At 47.3% G+C, this 16,827-nt stretch overlaps 1 protein-coding gene across 10 annotated transcripts in view; it reads left to right on the forward strand.

Moving 5' to 3' along the window:
* Nucleotides 1-16,827, forward strand: part of PLEKHM1 (pleckstrin homology and RUN domain containing M1) — a 44,809-nt gene that overhangs the window by 5,526 nt on the left and 22,456 nt on the right. For 7 of the 10 annotated variants that reach the window (XM_087854279.1, XM_087854275.1, XM_087854282.1 and 4 more), the window contains 4 exons: nucleotides 826-938; nucleotides 2,937-3,184; nucleotides 4,836-5,462; nucleotides 12,759-13,164. In XM_087854279.1, the coding sequence (XP_087710405.1) occupies nucleotides 867-938; nucleotides 2,937-3,184; nucleotides 4,836-5,462; nucleotides 12,759-13,164 (1,353 nt within the window). In that variant the 5' untranslated portion in view covers nucleotides 826-866. The remainder of the gene's footprint in view (nucleotides 1-825; nucleotides 939-2,936; nucleotides 3,185-4,835; nucleotides 5,463-12,758; nucleotides 13,165-16,827) is intronic. The other 3 variants (XM_087854281.1, XM_087854280.1, XM_045813858.2) reach the window with 1 other exon arrangement.

Consider the following 16,827-nt stretch of genomic DNA (forward strand, 5'->3'; position numbering starts at 1 on the left):
GGATTTAGCCTGAGGGAGTTACTGCAGCTTTCTGTGCATGCGCACTCAGGCCCTGGCAGCCTTGGCCTGTAGGTTTAGATGGCCACAAACACTAGGGTTGTAGACGCCGTTTCTCCTTAGTGCGTTCAGGCCCTGCGCTAGGCATTTTCCATATCCGTATGTCCATTAGAGAGGTCTGATACGGTGCCCCGGCATGCCTAGCTGGTTAGTGGCAAATCGGGAGTCAAACCCATTTCCCTTTAGACACATCCCTGTGCTGCTCCAGCTTAGACCCTGCGCCTGAAGGAGAAGCAGTTATGTAGTCAGAGAACCCTCCCTTTGGAAGCTGTTTCAGTTGTTCCTGTCCCTGTCAGCTGGCAGACACCGGACTGGGACAGGAGTCAGAGGGGGCAGTTGCAGGGCCCAGGCCCCGAATGTGAATCGTGAGCCCCTGCTTCCTGGTCCAGGTGGGCCCTTGGCACCTTCAGCTGCAGCATCCCCCTTGCACCCTTAGCTCCGTGGCTAAATCAGCCTTGCGTGCCCTGCTTTTCAGGCCAGCATTTGGTGTGGAATCCCGAGCCCTTTCCCTGCACTGCTTGGGCTGGACCCACCCACGGCACACAGGACTCCTCACCTCCTGAGATATGAGCCCTCAGATTTGTGTTTTTTTCCCCTCGTTTCCTTCCTTAAAATCCACTCTTAGCTTTTACTTTTGTATTCAAACGCCCTTCCATTGCAGTTTGAGGAAGATGGGCTGACCTCCTGCGGCCTGCTGGGGCTGGGGGGAGAATTGGCTGGGGGTGGTGAGCTGGAACTTGCTCATCTGGCCGCGATCTGTCTCTGCAGGTGTCATGTGATTCTCCGAGGGAGCTGCTGTGTGCGTGGAAATGCTCTCAGTGGTGGAGAATGGACTGGACCCCCGGGCTGCCATCCCGGTAGGCAGCAAGGGAGGCTCAAGGGTGGGGAAGGGTGCACGGGACAGCCATTTCATTGATTTTTTTCACTTCGAAATGAACGAGGACTGTCCAGAAAGCGAGGCCTCAGGTTGAGAAAGTTATAACAGAAGAAGGCTGTGAGGACATCCTGCCCCTTCTAGAACATCTGATTGGTGATAAAATGGGAATTTACAAAAGATGATGGTGATTTAATATAGGCTACCTGAAGACCAAGGATTTCTCCAAAGAAGGCATACGTATGACCCATAAGTACATGAAGAGATGCCTAACATCATTAGACACTAGGCGAATGCATTCAAAATCCCAAGAGCCTTCTTCACACCCTCTGGGATGACGTAATACTAAGTGTTGGCCTTATAGAGACATTAGAACATTGCTGGCAGGAATGTCACATGGTGCAGCCAACATGGAAAACAGTTTGGCAGTTCCTGAAAAAGTTCAACCCAGAGTTACACATGACCCAGCCGTTCCACCCCTAGGTCTGTACGCAAGAGAACTGAAGACTTACGTCCGCACAAACACTTGTGCATGAAGGTCCGTAGCAGCATTATAGCCCAAAAGTGGGAACAACCCCAACACCTATTAATCAGTGAATGGGTAAATAAAATGTGGGGTGTCCACACAGTGGAATATTATTTGGCAATAGAAAGGAGTGAAGTCCCGATACATGTAACAGTGTAGACAGATCTTAGAAATACGACAAGTGAAAGAAGCCAGACACGGAAGGCTGCACCCTGTATGACCCCATGTGTACAAAATGTCCAGAATTGGTCAGTCCGTCAAGACAGAAGGTAGATGAGTAGTTGCTAGGGGTTGGGGGAGAGGCGACTAGGGAGTGACATGGTGTTTCTTTCTGAGGCGGTGAACATGTCTAAAAATGAGGTAGTGGCTGTAGTTTCACAATTCTGTGAATATACCCAAACCACTGAACTGTAGACTTTGAGTGAATTTTATGCTATGTAAATTAGGTCTCATTAAAGCTGTTGTAAAAAAAAAAAAAAAAAAAAGAACATTTGACTTTGCAGAGAACATTAACATGAACTGTTTGGGCTAAAATAAAAATAAAACAGTAAAATATTTATCCATAATCCTGTCAGCGAACAATTCAAACCAGTTTCTCTTCATTCCCTTCTAGTCCTTTTCCAAACACTTAGGTAATTTTGACACGCTTATATTATGACTGAACAGTCCTTATATTTCCAAAGGATTCTATATGTATGTATTTTATAATTTATTTACTAAACAAACATTAACTGAGTACTTACAAGTGCCAGGCACCGTGCCAAGTGTCGAGGACACAAGGATGAATAAAAGACCTGTCCTGCCCTCCAGGTCGTCCCTGCAGTGCTGTGGTTCAGGAAGTATGCTTTCTGTTTAACGGACGAGGACACTAAGCTCAGCGAGGTTCACCGAAATGTCCGAGGGGACCCAGCTGGTGACCGGACAGAACTGACACTAACCTGGGCCTCTGACTGCCCCGTGGAGGCTCTTTCTCAGTGTAGACCATGCTCCCGTCTTTTTGTTCGAAAGCAGCACTTGTTGCCTCTTGGTGGGACCGTAGTCACATGAATAAGGTAGCCCGCTTCCCCGCTGCCCGAGGTGGCTTCCCCGAGCTTCTGTAGCTGTAACTGTGATGGAGCCCGTATTTCAAGACAAGATTTCTGGCTATCAATTCACTGAAGTTCAGTTTCTTTTGTTGTTGTTGTTGTTGTTGTTTTCCTTTGAAGTTCAGTTTAAAAAATAGAACAGAACAAAAATACACAAATATCTTTGAAAAAAATATATATATATATATCAGTACCCCTGCCTGGGTGGTGTAAGTGTGTGATTTTCCTTTTCTTCTCTATGCTTTGTCTTTGTTTTCTATAATTAGCTTGTGTGAGTTTTGCTGTACAGACACACACATAGACGCGTGCACACGTGTGGGTGCGTGTGTATGTGGCGCTAAGCCGTCACGTTGCAGGATCGTCTAATGGCTGTGTTACATCTGACGCTGTCTAGGTCATCAAGAAGAAGCTAGTGGGATCGGTGAAGGCGCTGCAGAAGCAGTACGTGTCCTCGGACACGGCGGTCACCAGCGAAGACGGAGATGCCAACGCCATGTGCAGTGCCCTGGAGGCCGTGTTTATCCACGGCCTGCACGCCAAGCACATCCGAGCCGAGGCTGGAGGGAAAAGGAAGAAAAGCGCCCACCAGAAGCCTCTTCCTCAGCCTGTCTTCTGGCCCCTTCTGAAAGCCATCACCCACAAGTGAGATTAGCTGGGCAGGTTTTGCTGTGGGGAGGAGCTTCCGAGTGGGGGCCGTGGGGCTCTCCCTCGCCAGCTGTACGGGAAAGCAACAGAGACACTGTGTTCTAGAACAGAGATGGGTGAGGTAGGGGTTGTTGTTAGACCAAGCCTCAGGAGCCCCCAGGCGGTGGCTGGGGCTGCTGCACGCCCCCGCCGGTCCCCCTTAGGAGCACCGTTACCGCACCATGGCAAACTGAGGTGGTCGCAGCAGAGAATGTGTGGCCTGCAAAGCCTAAAATCTTCACTCTGTGGCCTTTTACAAAAGAAGTTTGCTGCCCCTGTCTTAGAATGTTTGAACATCTATGTTGCTAAATATTATACTCATTACAAGGTGTGGCTTTTTTTTTAAAAAGTGGAATCCAGATCATCTGACTGTTCACCCTGGGACGGTTGTCTCCGTGGCCCGGCCGCGGACCGCCCAGGCTGAGGCGCCAGTAGCTGGCACTGTGCCTCTAAGGGCTACTTAATGCCACCTTTGGCCCGAGGTGCCTTGTCAGTCTCTGTCTTCCCTTTCCTGCTGACTGCCGCTCCCCTATCTCAGGTTCCTACCCCACTCCTGGGTGACGGTGGCTTTCTAAGTGCCCTCCTTATCTCGTTCTGTCTTTAGCCCAGTCAGCTGAAGCTAACCAGGGCTCATTCACTGAGCCCCGCGGAGCACGGTCTGCACTGCCACGGGCGAGACACGCGCAGGGCACCGTGGTAGTCAGAGGAGGGGAGTTTACGTCAGATCAAGGATTCAGGAACTCAGTTTGGTACATGTGGGATCTGGGCTTATCCAGAGCGGCCCACCAAGAAGGCTGCATAACTGTGGTCAAGTCACTTCCCTGTGCGAAAACCCTCAGGCTCTCCAGTGCTAGTCTGGAGTCTGATTCACTAGGTTGGGGCCCCAGAATCTGTATCCTGACCAAGTTCCCAGGTGATTCCGATGCGCAGCCAGGCGTGGGGACCACTGGCCCGCTTTGCCTCACCAGTCGGATACTCAAGACCCTGCATTACTTGACTTCACAACCCAATCCCCCACTCTTCCTCCCCGTGTTGTAACCGGAGTGCTCGCCACTTCTGGTACAGAGCTGTCGCCTTCCTACCCATGGTGCCTTTTTTCTGTCAGTCCTTTGTGCCTAGAAAGTTCTCCTTCCGTTTTCGCCTCTTGAAATCCCTCGCAGCCCAGCTCACATACTGCCTTTTCTATGGCATTTTTCTTACTGAGACCTGGAAATGATTGCCTACTCCCAGCCCAGCTCTACTGACAACAGGGTTCACCTCAGTGTGCCTGTGAAAGGTGGTTACCTGGATTGAGGGCAGGACCATGTCTTTACCCTGTATCTTCACAGCTCCAAAAACCTTGCAATTAGGGGCTCATCACATGTGTGCTGGATGAGCACATGATGTCAGGGGCCCCCAGGTAGTTGTAATGAAAATGGCAATTATCCTTCATGGCAGCAGCCTCAAAAAGTTGGGGGTTATAGCTTAATATTTCTGAATTCCCCGTAGAGCACTATTATTCACGATTTTTCCAAGCCTGTATGTTTGGGCAATCGTTATTATGGGCTCTTGCTAACCAGTGGGTGAAACAAGACCTCAGTGGTAACAAGCCTGTCCTCCCCATCCCCAGACACATCATCTCGGAATTGGAGCACCTGGTCTTTGTGAGCACGGACGTGGGCCGCTGCCGGGCCTGGCTGAGGCTGGCGCTCAACGACGGCCTGATGGAGTGCTACCTGAAGCTGCTCCTCCAGGAGCCGGCCCGCCTGTGCGAGTACTACCAGCCCACAGCCCTGCTCCGAGACGCCGAGGAGGGGGAGTTCCTCCTCAGCTTCCTGCAGGGACTGACATCCTTATCCTTCGAGCTCTCCTACAAGTCTGCCATCTTAAACGAGTGGACGCTTACCCCGCTGGCTCTCTCCGGCCTCTGCCCGCTCTCTGAGCTCGACCCCCTCACTACCTCTGGGACAGAACTACAGCGGAAAGAGTCTCTGGATTCGATTTCCCATTCCTCAGGCTCGGAGGACATCGAAGTCCAGCACTCAGGCCACAAGATCCGACGGAACAGGAAGCTCACGGCCTCCTCCCTCAGCCTGGACACGGCCAGTTCGTCCCAGCTGTCTTGCAGCCTAAACTCTGATAGCTGCTTACTCCAAGAGAATGGCTCCAAGAGTCCAGACCATTCTGAGGAGCCCATGTCCTACGACTCAGACCCGGGGACAGCAAATGCTGAGGATTCAGACCCATCTCTGCAAGAGTGAGTGCTCCTCCCCCACTCTCTTCCTTCCTTCCTCCACCTCTTCCTCTTTTGAGTCTCCCTTCCTATAGCATGTGACTGCCTGTCACTGAGCACTGACCTCTGTAAGGGCATAAAGAAAAAGGGGACATCGTCTCTCTTCCTCAGGGACTGGAGTTGCTGAGACCTGTAACTGGAGGCCACGTGGGGCAGTGAGGAGAATGGATTTAGGTAGGGCTCAGAGCTGGGTCAGGCTCCATCCAGTGCTGGCGCTGGGTGAACTTCAGCAGGTCACGTCATTTCTGAGGCACAGTGTAAAATACTATTGCCTCTAGAGGGAAGGAAGCTAACAGTTTGGGGTTATACTTACAACTTCCAAAAAATGCCGTGAAGCATAATGGATAAGGCTCCTCCTCTGCGACCTCCCAGAAGGCCTTGGAAGGGCACAGACCCTGAGCGATGCCTGGAGGAGATGGTAGACAAAGGGGCCAAGCAGGGTTGTGGAGGGAGAGTCTGTGGAACAGTGAAGGGAGCCTGGACAGGGCCTTCTCTTTAAAACATTTTTTTTAATTTGAGTATAGTTGATGCACAATGTTCTGTTAGTCTCAGGTGTGCAACGTAGTGATTCACCATTTCTGTGTGATGCCCTGCTCGCCACAACAGAGCCTTCTTCATCCAGGCTTTTTACCAGTAATTTTTGAATAGATAATCTGTTTTTATGGTTAGAAAAAGTCTAAAACGTATATGGTGAGAAATCTTTCACACTTCTGTCACCATAATTATTAATTCCTTACATTTTTTTCTGATGTTTCTAAATGCATTTCTAACAAATATGAATGTACAGATTTTTAAAATGCTTTTTATTTCTTATCCTTGCCCCCTTTCCCACAAAAGCTATTCTAAATACACTGTTTGACACCTTGTTTTGGAAGAGATCATATCAGAGTTTTTGTTATGGAGCGTCCTATCAGAGCTGCTTTATTTTTTTTTTATTGCATATTTTTCCATCGCTGGCTAGTTTATTTAATCAGCCCTGTATTTAATGGGCATTGGAGTTCACTATTTCTATAAATAACCTCGTGTATGTTAGTCTTTTAATTCTATGCAAGTAACTCTGTTCCGTAAATTCCCAGAAACAGAATTGCTGAGCCAAAGGATACCTTAATGTGTGATTTTCACAGATATGCCTAATTACCCTCCATCAGGGATGTACCTTTGTCCTCTCAGCCTTGTCAGCAGAAAGTATTATCAAACTTTTGGATATTTGCTCATGTAATAGGTAGAAAATGGTAAATTTTATTAAGCACTTCAGCCAGACCCATGCTCCCCCAGCCTGTGTTTAGGACCTTCTTGTCTGCTTCTGGGTGCCCCCACCCTCTTGGTTCAGGCCTTTACAGGGTTCCCAGCCGGTGCAGGAATAACACCAGATCGGGTGCCAGTGTGGACTGGCTTGCAGTGGATCTGATTTCAAGCTCTATTCCACCACTTGCAAGTTCAGTAACGGCTGGCAAACTGCTGACTCTTTCAGGTTGTTTCTTCATCTTTAAAATGGAGACTTCCATGGGCCGCCTGGGTGGCTCAGTCATTAAGCTTCTGCCTTCGGCTCAGGTCATGATGCCAGGGTCCTGGGATCGAGTCCCGCATCGGGCTCCTTGCTCAGCGGGGAGCCTGCTTCTCCCTCTGCCTCTGCCTGCCCCTCCCCCTGTTTGTGCTCTCTCTCTCTCTGACAAATAAATAAATCTTAAAATGGAGACTCCTTCACAGGGCTATCTGAAATCAGATCAGATGCCCGGGAGTGAGTTGCACATGTAACAGCATCTGGTAGAGCCCTGAAGTGACTTCTGGGCACTGGGCACGTTAGATAGAACTTTCAAACATCAAACAGAGGAATTTAGATAGAACATGCTGGAAAGGAGCAATCCCCACCTTTCTGCTGGGCTGGTGGCGTGACTTAGGTTCGTTCACCTGTCTGAGCCCAGGTTCGTTCACCTGTCTGAGCCCTTCATTCTCTCTCCCTCCCCCCACAGGCCAGCCATGTGTCTTCGTCATGTGTCTTGCTTTTATCTTTCATGAATCTTGTGATTGGAAAACTCCAGCTTCAGGTCACTGAGTCAGTGACTGTCCACCCTGTGTGGGAAGTGTTGTCCTGGCGTTACGGAAGAACTCGAGGCAAGAGGGTCAGGGCGTACAGACCAGCGCGGGGCAGTGGTGCGAGGAACCAACACACACTGGGAGCTCACAGATGCACAAACACACACCGAGCACCGTCGCGGTGAGAGCCAGGCTTGAAGGCCGTTGTTTGTGCAACCCCAGATGCCAGCCCCTCTTAGAGGGTATGTCTTAAGAGTAAAGACTTTCATTGACCTTTCAGAGTTCTCCTATTTTTATTATATTACTTCAATATTTGTAACTTAAAATTAGGCATAAATACCGTGGGCTTAAAACTCCTCCAACTGTAAAATCAAAACATTGACAAATTAAACATAAAGTACAAAACACGTAATATTCCAAATGAAATGATTAATAGCAAATTGCAGTTTGCTTTGTGAACGGAGGATTGATGCCCTGAATAGATTCTTTTGCGTTGGCTGGGTCTGAATCATAGTGATCACTGAGAAGCACGACTGCAGTCTAGTGGTTAGGAACGTGGAGTCAGGAGCCAGACCGCTGGAGTCTTCCATTAGCCGGCTTCGCGTTTATTCAACCTATCTGACACTGATGTTCTCATCTGCAAAATGGGGATACTAATGCGAGGGAGAATTAATAAGGTATGTAAAGTGCTCAGAGCAGTGCCAGACACAGGGTGAGTGTTCGATAGGTGTTGTCCTTGTCATTTTACTACTGGCGTCCCTGTGATGTCGGTTCTCCTACTACCTGTCTCAATACACACAGCTGCAAAACCGTGGTTGGCGGTATTTGTCAAATGTCGTTGTCATAAGGCCTTCTCTTGGGGGAAATGATTCTTCGCACATGCAGCCCGCCGCTGTGCCTTTATGAGCACCCCTGACCGCCGAACGGTGCAGGTCCACATGCTCAGGAGAAGCGCGGGCTCGGAATCTCTTGGCAGGGCTGCGTTATGACGTGGTCATCCTGATCCTCCGGCCCATGCTTTTATTTATTTCACACCTACACCTCTACGTACACATATATACAGATGTATAGAATGCATCTTTTTTTCCACAGTGTCTTCTAAATGAAAGCACAAAGTTCTAGAATTTTTGAATAGACAGTTTTTGAAAAACAGTGCCCAGTGGGGCGCCTGGGTAGCGCAGTCGTTAAGCGTCTGCCTTCACTCAGGGCGTGATCCTGACGATCTGGGATCGAGCCCCACATCAGACTCTTCCACTGGGAGCCTGCTTCTCCCTCTCCCACTCCCCCAGCTTGTGCTCCCTCCCTCGCTGGCTGTCTCTCCGTCAAATAAATAAATAAAATCTTTAAAAAAAAAAAGAAAAGAAAAACAGTGCCCTGAGCTGGACAGAACAAAAGTGTATGGACTGCAGTGGTTTCAGTCCAATGTTGCATTTTCTTCAAAGGTTTTGAAAATTTTCTTTTGCCTTTCCTTCAAAATCTCAACTCTTAAAAAAAAAAAAAAAAAAAAAACAGAACAAAAAAAAAACCCTCTAGGACTTTTTTGCACTTGACGTATATGTCTCTCTTACTCTCTTTGGGTCCTGGCGGCCAGCACTGATTCTGGTGAGGCTCTGTGAACTTGATTTCACCTTGGCCTTGGCGTTGATTTGGCAGAAGCTCTGCTTTATCACACAGGCTTCTTGCTGCTGGGTGGCATTTCTTTATTCCAATACCCAGTCTACTCTGTCATTAAAATTTGTCTAACAGATGAGGATTCATTGATCATTGATAACCATTTTGGTAATGCTAGTGAATATTTCCGTAATTCTGCTCCTTTCCATACATTTTTATATTCGGGTCCATGGAGGCTAAGCAGTCTTACCAGTGATGATAAGAAGCCACAGTAACAGATTGAGGTTAATGTTTATTGAGTGCTTGCTTTGTGCTAGACACCCTACTAAGCAGTTTACCTGTGTTCTGTCACGTATCCTTGAGCATGGTCCTAACAGGTGGGTGCTGCTACCACGCATGTTTTACAGGAAGTCCATGAACTTTAGGAACCTACGGGGGGCCACAGCAGTGTGTCAGCCAAAGCCAGGACGCTGGAGCCCTGCTGTAAATCAGTCACCACCCCAGTTCTCAGAACTCCACGAGCAGCTGGGACCTCACAGGGACCATTTGTCAAAAATCTGCCTCCTTAGTTCATCTCAGAATGGCCCCATTCCATCACAATAGTTTGGACACACGCAGTTGGTTAGCAAATGTCCCTCCCTTGTCTGCCTGTGGAGACTACCCCTTTGTGTCCAGAACCCACGAGTGCCTCAGTGCCTGCTCGCTGCAAGCTGTACTCTTGGCTTCTCATTGGCCTGTTTTCAGAGTGAGGCTGAGAGCAAGAACCAGCATCCGCCTGCCTCCCCCCATAACTAGTCCACCAACACATTTACAACTTCTTCTGATAGGTCACCTCCTTGTTTGTTGAGCTATGATTCACCTACCATGAAAGTCACCATCTTAAAGTGTCCAATTCGGTGGGTTTTGGTATATTCACAAGGCTGTGCAACATCACTACGGTATCATTGAAGAACGCATTCATCACCCTGTAGGAAACCCCTTACCCTTTAGCTATGGATTTAGCTATTCTGGACATTGAATATAAATGGAATCGTATGTGGCTTTTTGTGACTGCTTTCCTTCACTTAGCATGTTTTCACGGCTCATGCATGTTATAGCATGGGTCATGGCTGAATAATATTCCGTTGTGCGGATATACAATTTGTTTATCTGTTCTTCAGTTAGGGGACATTTGTTTTATTCCTACTTTTTGGCTACTATGAATAATATGGCTGTGAACATTCATGTACAACTTTTCTGTGGGCATTCTTTTAATTCTCTTGGGTATCTACCCATGAGTTGAATTGCTGAGTCATATGGTAACTCTGTGTTTAACTTTTTGAGGAACTACCAAACTGTTCTCCACAGAAGCTACCATTTCACATTTCCACCAGCAGTGTGTCAGAGTTCCATTTCCTCTACATCTTTGCCAACACTTGTTATTCTCTGTCTTGTTTTATTATAGGCATCCTGGTGGGCATAAAGGTTTTTTTTGGTTTTGGGGGGTTTTTATATGTTTTTTTATTATGTTAGTCACCATACAGTACATCCCTGGTTTTTGATGTAAAGTTCGATGTTTCGTTCGTTGCGTATAACACCCAGTGGGGCATAAAGTTTTGATTATGGTTTTGATTTTTATTCCGCTGCTGTTTAATGGTATTGAGCATCTTTTCATGTACTTGCTATCCATTTGTATACCTGTAGAGAAATATCTCTGCAAATCTTTGCCCACTTTTCTTTTTTTAAAAATTTATGTATTTATTTATTTATTTATTTGAGAGAGAGAGGGCAGAGAGCACAAGCAGGGAGATGGGAGGAGGCAGAGGGAGGGGCAGAAGCAGACTCCCCACTGAGCAGGGAGCCCCATGCGGGGATGGATCCCAGGACCTCAGGATTATGACCTGAGCTGAAGGCAGACGCCTAACTGACTGAGCCACCCCGGAGCCCCTCCTTTGCCCATTTTTCAGTTGGATTATTTGTTCTAGTACTATTGAATTGTTAAGAGCTCTGTATATTCTGGATACTAGACCTTTATCAGATATATGATAATACTTGCATATAAGATATGCAGATTTTTTTCCTATTCTGTATGTGGTCTTTTTACTTCCCTGATAGTATCCTTTTGAAGCACAAAAGCATTTAGTTTTGATGAAGTCCAACTTAACCTATTTTTTATTGGGTGTTTATCCATTGAATGTCATAAAAGAAACCATTGCCTGATCCAAAGATTTATACCTATTTCCTTCTAAGAGTTTTATAGTTTTAGCTCTTAACCTTTAGGTCTTTGATCCATTTTGAGTTCATTTTTTTATATTGTGTGAGATAGGAGTGTGGCTTCATTCTCTCGCATGGGACTGTTCACTTATCCCAGCACCGTTTGTTGAAAAGACTATTCTTCCCCCACTGCAGTGTCTTGGGTTGAAAATCAGTTGCCCATAAATGCATGGGTTGGTCACCAATGCTTGACTAGCTAGCATGTCCTGAAATGTTGTTTAGGGTTTTGACGTTGTACATAAGAGCAGCGCTCAGCTAGAAGACATCAAGTTCTGAATTCTAAAATCCTCATTTCCGTAAGCTGACATCAAGGGGAGTTTGACGTATCTTCTGACCCGGTCTAAGCCATAAGGGCAGATAGGGGCGATCTCTTGGGCCCAGCTGGCTTTGTTGCCACATGAACTTGCATTTGCCCATGACATCCTCTCCTGGGTTCCTAAGCAGAGGAGACAGCAGATAGGTTTACTTCAGAAACAGAACTTGGATTCTCAGAAGCCTCAGGAGAAGGGGGTGCAGCCCCTAGCCAGTGCACATTTTAGAAGGCCCAGGAGTATGTTTTCATGTGTGTGTGCATGAATGTGTGCACAAAGGCAGTAACACTGGCTCCTTGCATTCCCTGTGCACCCCTGAGGGGCAGGAAGAGCCAGTCCCATTGGAGGAGTAAGGGGGTCCACACCCCGGCGTATACCTGTGCACGCACTCATGCCTGATCTCTGGGGTACACTGTTCTCTGGAGGCGGTTCCTGGGAACGGCAGGCTTCTCTGACCCCACATATAGCCTGGCTCCGAGGCGGCCCAGCCCTTGCACCTCACCCCGACCCTGCTGTCCAGTTACTGTTCCAGGAACAGAGTGGGTTCTCACTTCCCCTAAGTCCATGTCCCGGGGGGTGGGTTCGTGGTGCCTCAGCCGCTTGTGCTGTTGGGGAGCCCCGCTCTGAGGCACTGTTCCCCGGGGCTTTGCCCCCGCAGCTTGAGGAAACGGTTGCTCACCCAGCTGGCCACGTGGCTGAGCAAGCTCTCCAGGCCCGCAGTAGCCTGTTCAGAAAGCAAGAGCAAAGGGCAGCCCCTTTCCCTTCACATCAGTCCTTTCCTCCGCCTCATGAGCTTTTGCACTGGAGATCCTGGGAGCCCGGCTCACTCGGCACCCGCTCTGCCTAGGTCCCCGCCGGGGAGAAATTTCGTGAGGCGAGTCGGAGGAGGACTGTGCGGAGGCAGGGGAGCAGCGGATGATGCGGAGGGCGTTGTTGGTTTTGTTTCTGAAATCACAAAACAGCAGTTTTCCATTCTTACCACTGCCCCGGTAGCCTTGGGCATTCTCACGGGCAACCTGTCACACAGGTGTCTTTGTTTAAAACCTTCTAGGGTGTTGTCGGAATTCAGCAAAGCTCAGGTGAACTCTGTGCCAGCCAACGGACTGAGCGGAGAAGCGGAGATTGCCATGGGGCGGGCCTCACGCTCCCTCCCCGGCCCGGAGGCCAGCATGCCCAGCCTGTGTGATGTGCCCGCAGAGCCCCTCCCGGCCCAGGCATCCCCTGCGACTCAAGACGGGCACCGCCAGCAGGAGCCGCCCGCGCCGGCACCTGGCACCCTGGGCTTGCAGCAGTCAGGCACTGCCCACGCTGGCCCTTCGGGAAGTGCTTCGGCCCAGCCGCCTGCCAGTCCTGTGCGAGAGGCGGCCAGAGCAGAGGGCCAGGGGAGCGGCCAGCAGAAGCCCCCGGAGGATGACGGAGCTGCGCGGAGCCTTGGGGTGTCCTCACCCACCAGTCCAGTGAGTGTGCACGCTTTTCAGGGGGCAGCCTTGGGGAAACGTCTCAGCTGGGGCAGGGTATCTCCGGCTCTTGACCCCAAGCGGTCTCTGCCTTCTCCTCATCAGCCCCTCATGTCTCTTGGCCAGCGTGAGCCAGGCACTGTGCCAGTCCCTTCCCATAGGTGTCTCTTGTCATCTCACGTCGACCCCGTGGAGATCATTCTCATCTGACTGTAGGCTCTGCTCTTAACCTCTGCTTCACCTCACTGAGCCTTGGTTTCCTCCTTAGCGCTTGTTATTTTTTTTTTTTAAAGATTTTATTTATTTATTCGACAGAGAGAGAGACAGCCAGCGAGAGAGGGAACACGAGCAGGGGGAGTGGGAGAGGAAGAAGCAGGCTCATAGCAGAAGAGCCTGATGTGGGGCTCGATCCCAGATCGCCGGGATCACGCCCTGAGCCGAAGGCAGACGCCCAACCGCTGTGCCACCCAGGCGCCCCGCTTGTTATTTTTAAATTTGTATTTTCTAAAATATCAGGCTTTGAGAATACTCATCTTGCAACATGAACCAGACTTAGAACTAACTGTCCAATATGGCAGCCATGAGCCACATGTGGTTGCTGAATGAGCACTTAAAATGTGGCTAGTCCAAACTGAGATAAGCTGTGTAAAATAAACACTGGATTTTGAAGACTTAGTATGAAAAAAAGAATGTGAAATAGCTCAATAAATTTTTATTGATGACATGTTAAAATGAAAATATTTTTGATATATTGGGTTTAATATATTATCAAAATTAATTTCACCTGTTTCTTTTTACATTTTAAAAATGTGGCTAGTAGGACATTTAAAATGACACACGTGACTGGAATTCTATTTCCGTTAGGCAGTGCTGTTCTAATATAAGCCAGTCTACTTTGTTAATAACCCAAGGGAAGCCAGCCCTGGGAATCTTCTGGGCAGAGCCGTGGGTCAGAGGCTTGAGAACTATCATCAAAGCTGTGGATCCAGGCTCTTTTGCCATTTCACATTTGTTCTTGTGTCATGAACAGCCCGGATCGGAAGTCGTATGCCCGTGTGCACATGGACACACAAAGCCCCAAGTTTATCCCAGCTGCTGTCTGGGGTTCATGTTGGGAGATAGTCTTGCTTTTTCAGCTCCATCCATGTGCATCTCTCATCTGGCCTATAGCTTCCAGATCCTATACTCAGGATGGGGCCAAGGCTGTGAAATAGAATAGACACACACACACACACACACACACACCCTTTCTTCTAACAGCTTTTTTGAGATATAATTCACATACAACATAATTCACCTAATCGAAGTGTGTAATTCCATTGTTTTCATATATTCGCAAAGTTGTGCAACTATCACTACAATCTAACTTGAAAACATTTTCATCCCCCATCAGAGAAACCCCCTTGCCATTAGCTGTGACTCCCCATCCGACTCTCCTTCCCCTGGCCTCACTCCTCTCATCCCCTGGCAACGACTAATCTCCTTTGTCTATAGATTTGCTCTTCTGGATATTACATGAAAGTGGAATCATGTAATATGTAATCTTTTGTGACCGGCTTCTTCCAACTAACATATCATTTTCAGGATTCATCCCTGTTGTAGCCTGATCTGTACTTCAGCGAGTAATAATTCATTGTAGATTCCGTTGCATTAACACGTTACATTTTATTTTTGTCCTTCATCAGTTGATAGACATTTGGTTTTTGCCCCATTTTTTGGCTGTTACCAATAATACTGCAGTGAACATTCATGTACAAGTTTTTGGTGGATATATATTTTTAATTGTGTTGGGTGCATACCTAGCAGTAGAATTTCTCGGTCACATGGTAACTCTATATTTAACCTTTTGAGGAACTGCCAAACTGTTTTCCAAAGCAGCTACCCCATTTTATATTCCCACCAGCAGTGTTTTCCTCTACATCCTCACCACTTATTGTCTCTGTAAAAATTGTTATTACAGCTATCCTAGGGGGTGAGGAGTAGTATCTCATTATGGTTTTGATTGCTTTGCTTTAATGACTAATGATGTCAAGTATCATCTTTCTATGTGCCTTTTGGCCATTGTATATCTGCATTGGAGAAATGTCTACTCAAAACCTTGGCCCATTTTTAAATTGGATTTTTTTATCTTTCTATTATTGAGTCATAATAGTTCTTTATATATTTTGGATTCTATACCCTTTTTAGATATATAATCAGCAACTATTCTCTCCCATCCTGTGAGTTGTCTTTTCACTTTCTTGGTGGTATCATTTACAGTGCAAATGTTTTCCATTTTGACATCGTCCAATTTATCTGGTTTTTTCTTTCGTCATTTGTGCTTTCGGTGTCGTATCTATGCCCATTTCCTAATTCAAGGTCACAAAGATTTGCTCTTATGTGTTCTTCTAAAAATTTTATAGTTTTAGCTCTTCTGTTTAGATCCATGATCCATTTTTTTTTAAATTTTATTTATTTATTTGACAGAGATAGAGACAGCCAGTGAGAGAGGGAACACAAGCAGGGGGAGTGGGAGAGGAAGAAGCAGGCTCACAGCAGAGGAGCCTGATGTGGGGCTTGATCCCAGAACACCGGGATCACGCCCTGAGCCGAAGGCAGACGCTTAACCACTGTGCCACCCAGGCGCCCCCCATGATCCATTTTGAGTTGGTTTTTGTATATGGTGTAAGGATGGGGTCCAGCTTGATGCTTTTGCATATGGATAGCCAGTCATACTAGCACCATTTGTTAAAAAGACTATAATTTCTCCCTTTAGAAGGTTTTTGAGGAGTGATGTAAAGTGATCCTCAGTACACATCTCAGTGAATAATTATTACGTGATGTACAGTCTGTGACCACCACCCAGATTAAAATATAGACCCTTGGGTCCTGGGATCGAGCCCCTCATCAGGTTCCCTGCTCAGCGGGCACCCTGCTTCTCCCTCTCCCTCTGCCTGCCACTCACCCTGCCTGTGCTCTCTCTCTCTCAAATAAATAAAATCTTTTTAAAAATAACATTTTAAAAAACTAATAAATAAATAACATATAGACACTTTCCAGCCACCGGAACACTCTTTCCTGCCTTCTCCCGTTGTTCCCCTGCAAAGGAAGCCTCCATCCTGACCTCTAGCCCCATAGATTCATTTTTCCTGTTGTTGAACTTCATTCATATCATTGGAATCATACAATATGTACTCTTGCTTCTCTCACTGAGCATTTGTCTGTGAGATTCACCTGTGCATTTAGCATGAGGCTGTGGTTTGTTCTTTTCCATTGTTCTGTAGTATTCCATTGTAAGACTGTATCCTAGTGCATCTATCCGTTCTCCTGCTAACAGACATTTGGGTTGTTTCCAGGTTTTGGCTATTACGACGAAAGCTGCTGTGAACAGTCTTGCACTGTCTTTCGGTGAACCTCTGTATTCATTTCTGTGGGTATATATCTAGGAATGGAATTGTCAGGTCATTGGGTAGGCATATGTTTACCTTTAGTAGATACTGCCAAGCATTTTCTAACAGGGCTTGTGCTGACTTGTACTCACACTAACAATACGCGAGCATTTTCATTGCTCTTTATCCTACCCAGTGGTATCATCAGTCTTTTTACTTTTAGCCACTTTAAAAGGTTTGTAGTGGTATCTCACCATGGTTTTTTTTGTTTTTAAGATTTTATTTATTTGAGAGA

This window comes from Ursus americanus, chromosome 23 (genome assembly GCF_024610735.1).
Source record: "Ursus americanus isolate L20-20 chromosome 23, mUrsAme1.1.p, whole genome shotgun sequence".
In the NCBI taxonomy this organism is placed as follows: domain Eukaryota; kingdom Metazoa; phylum Chordata; class Mammalia; order Carnivora; family Ursidae; genus Ursus; species Ursus americanus.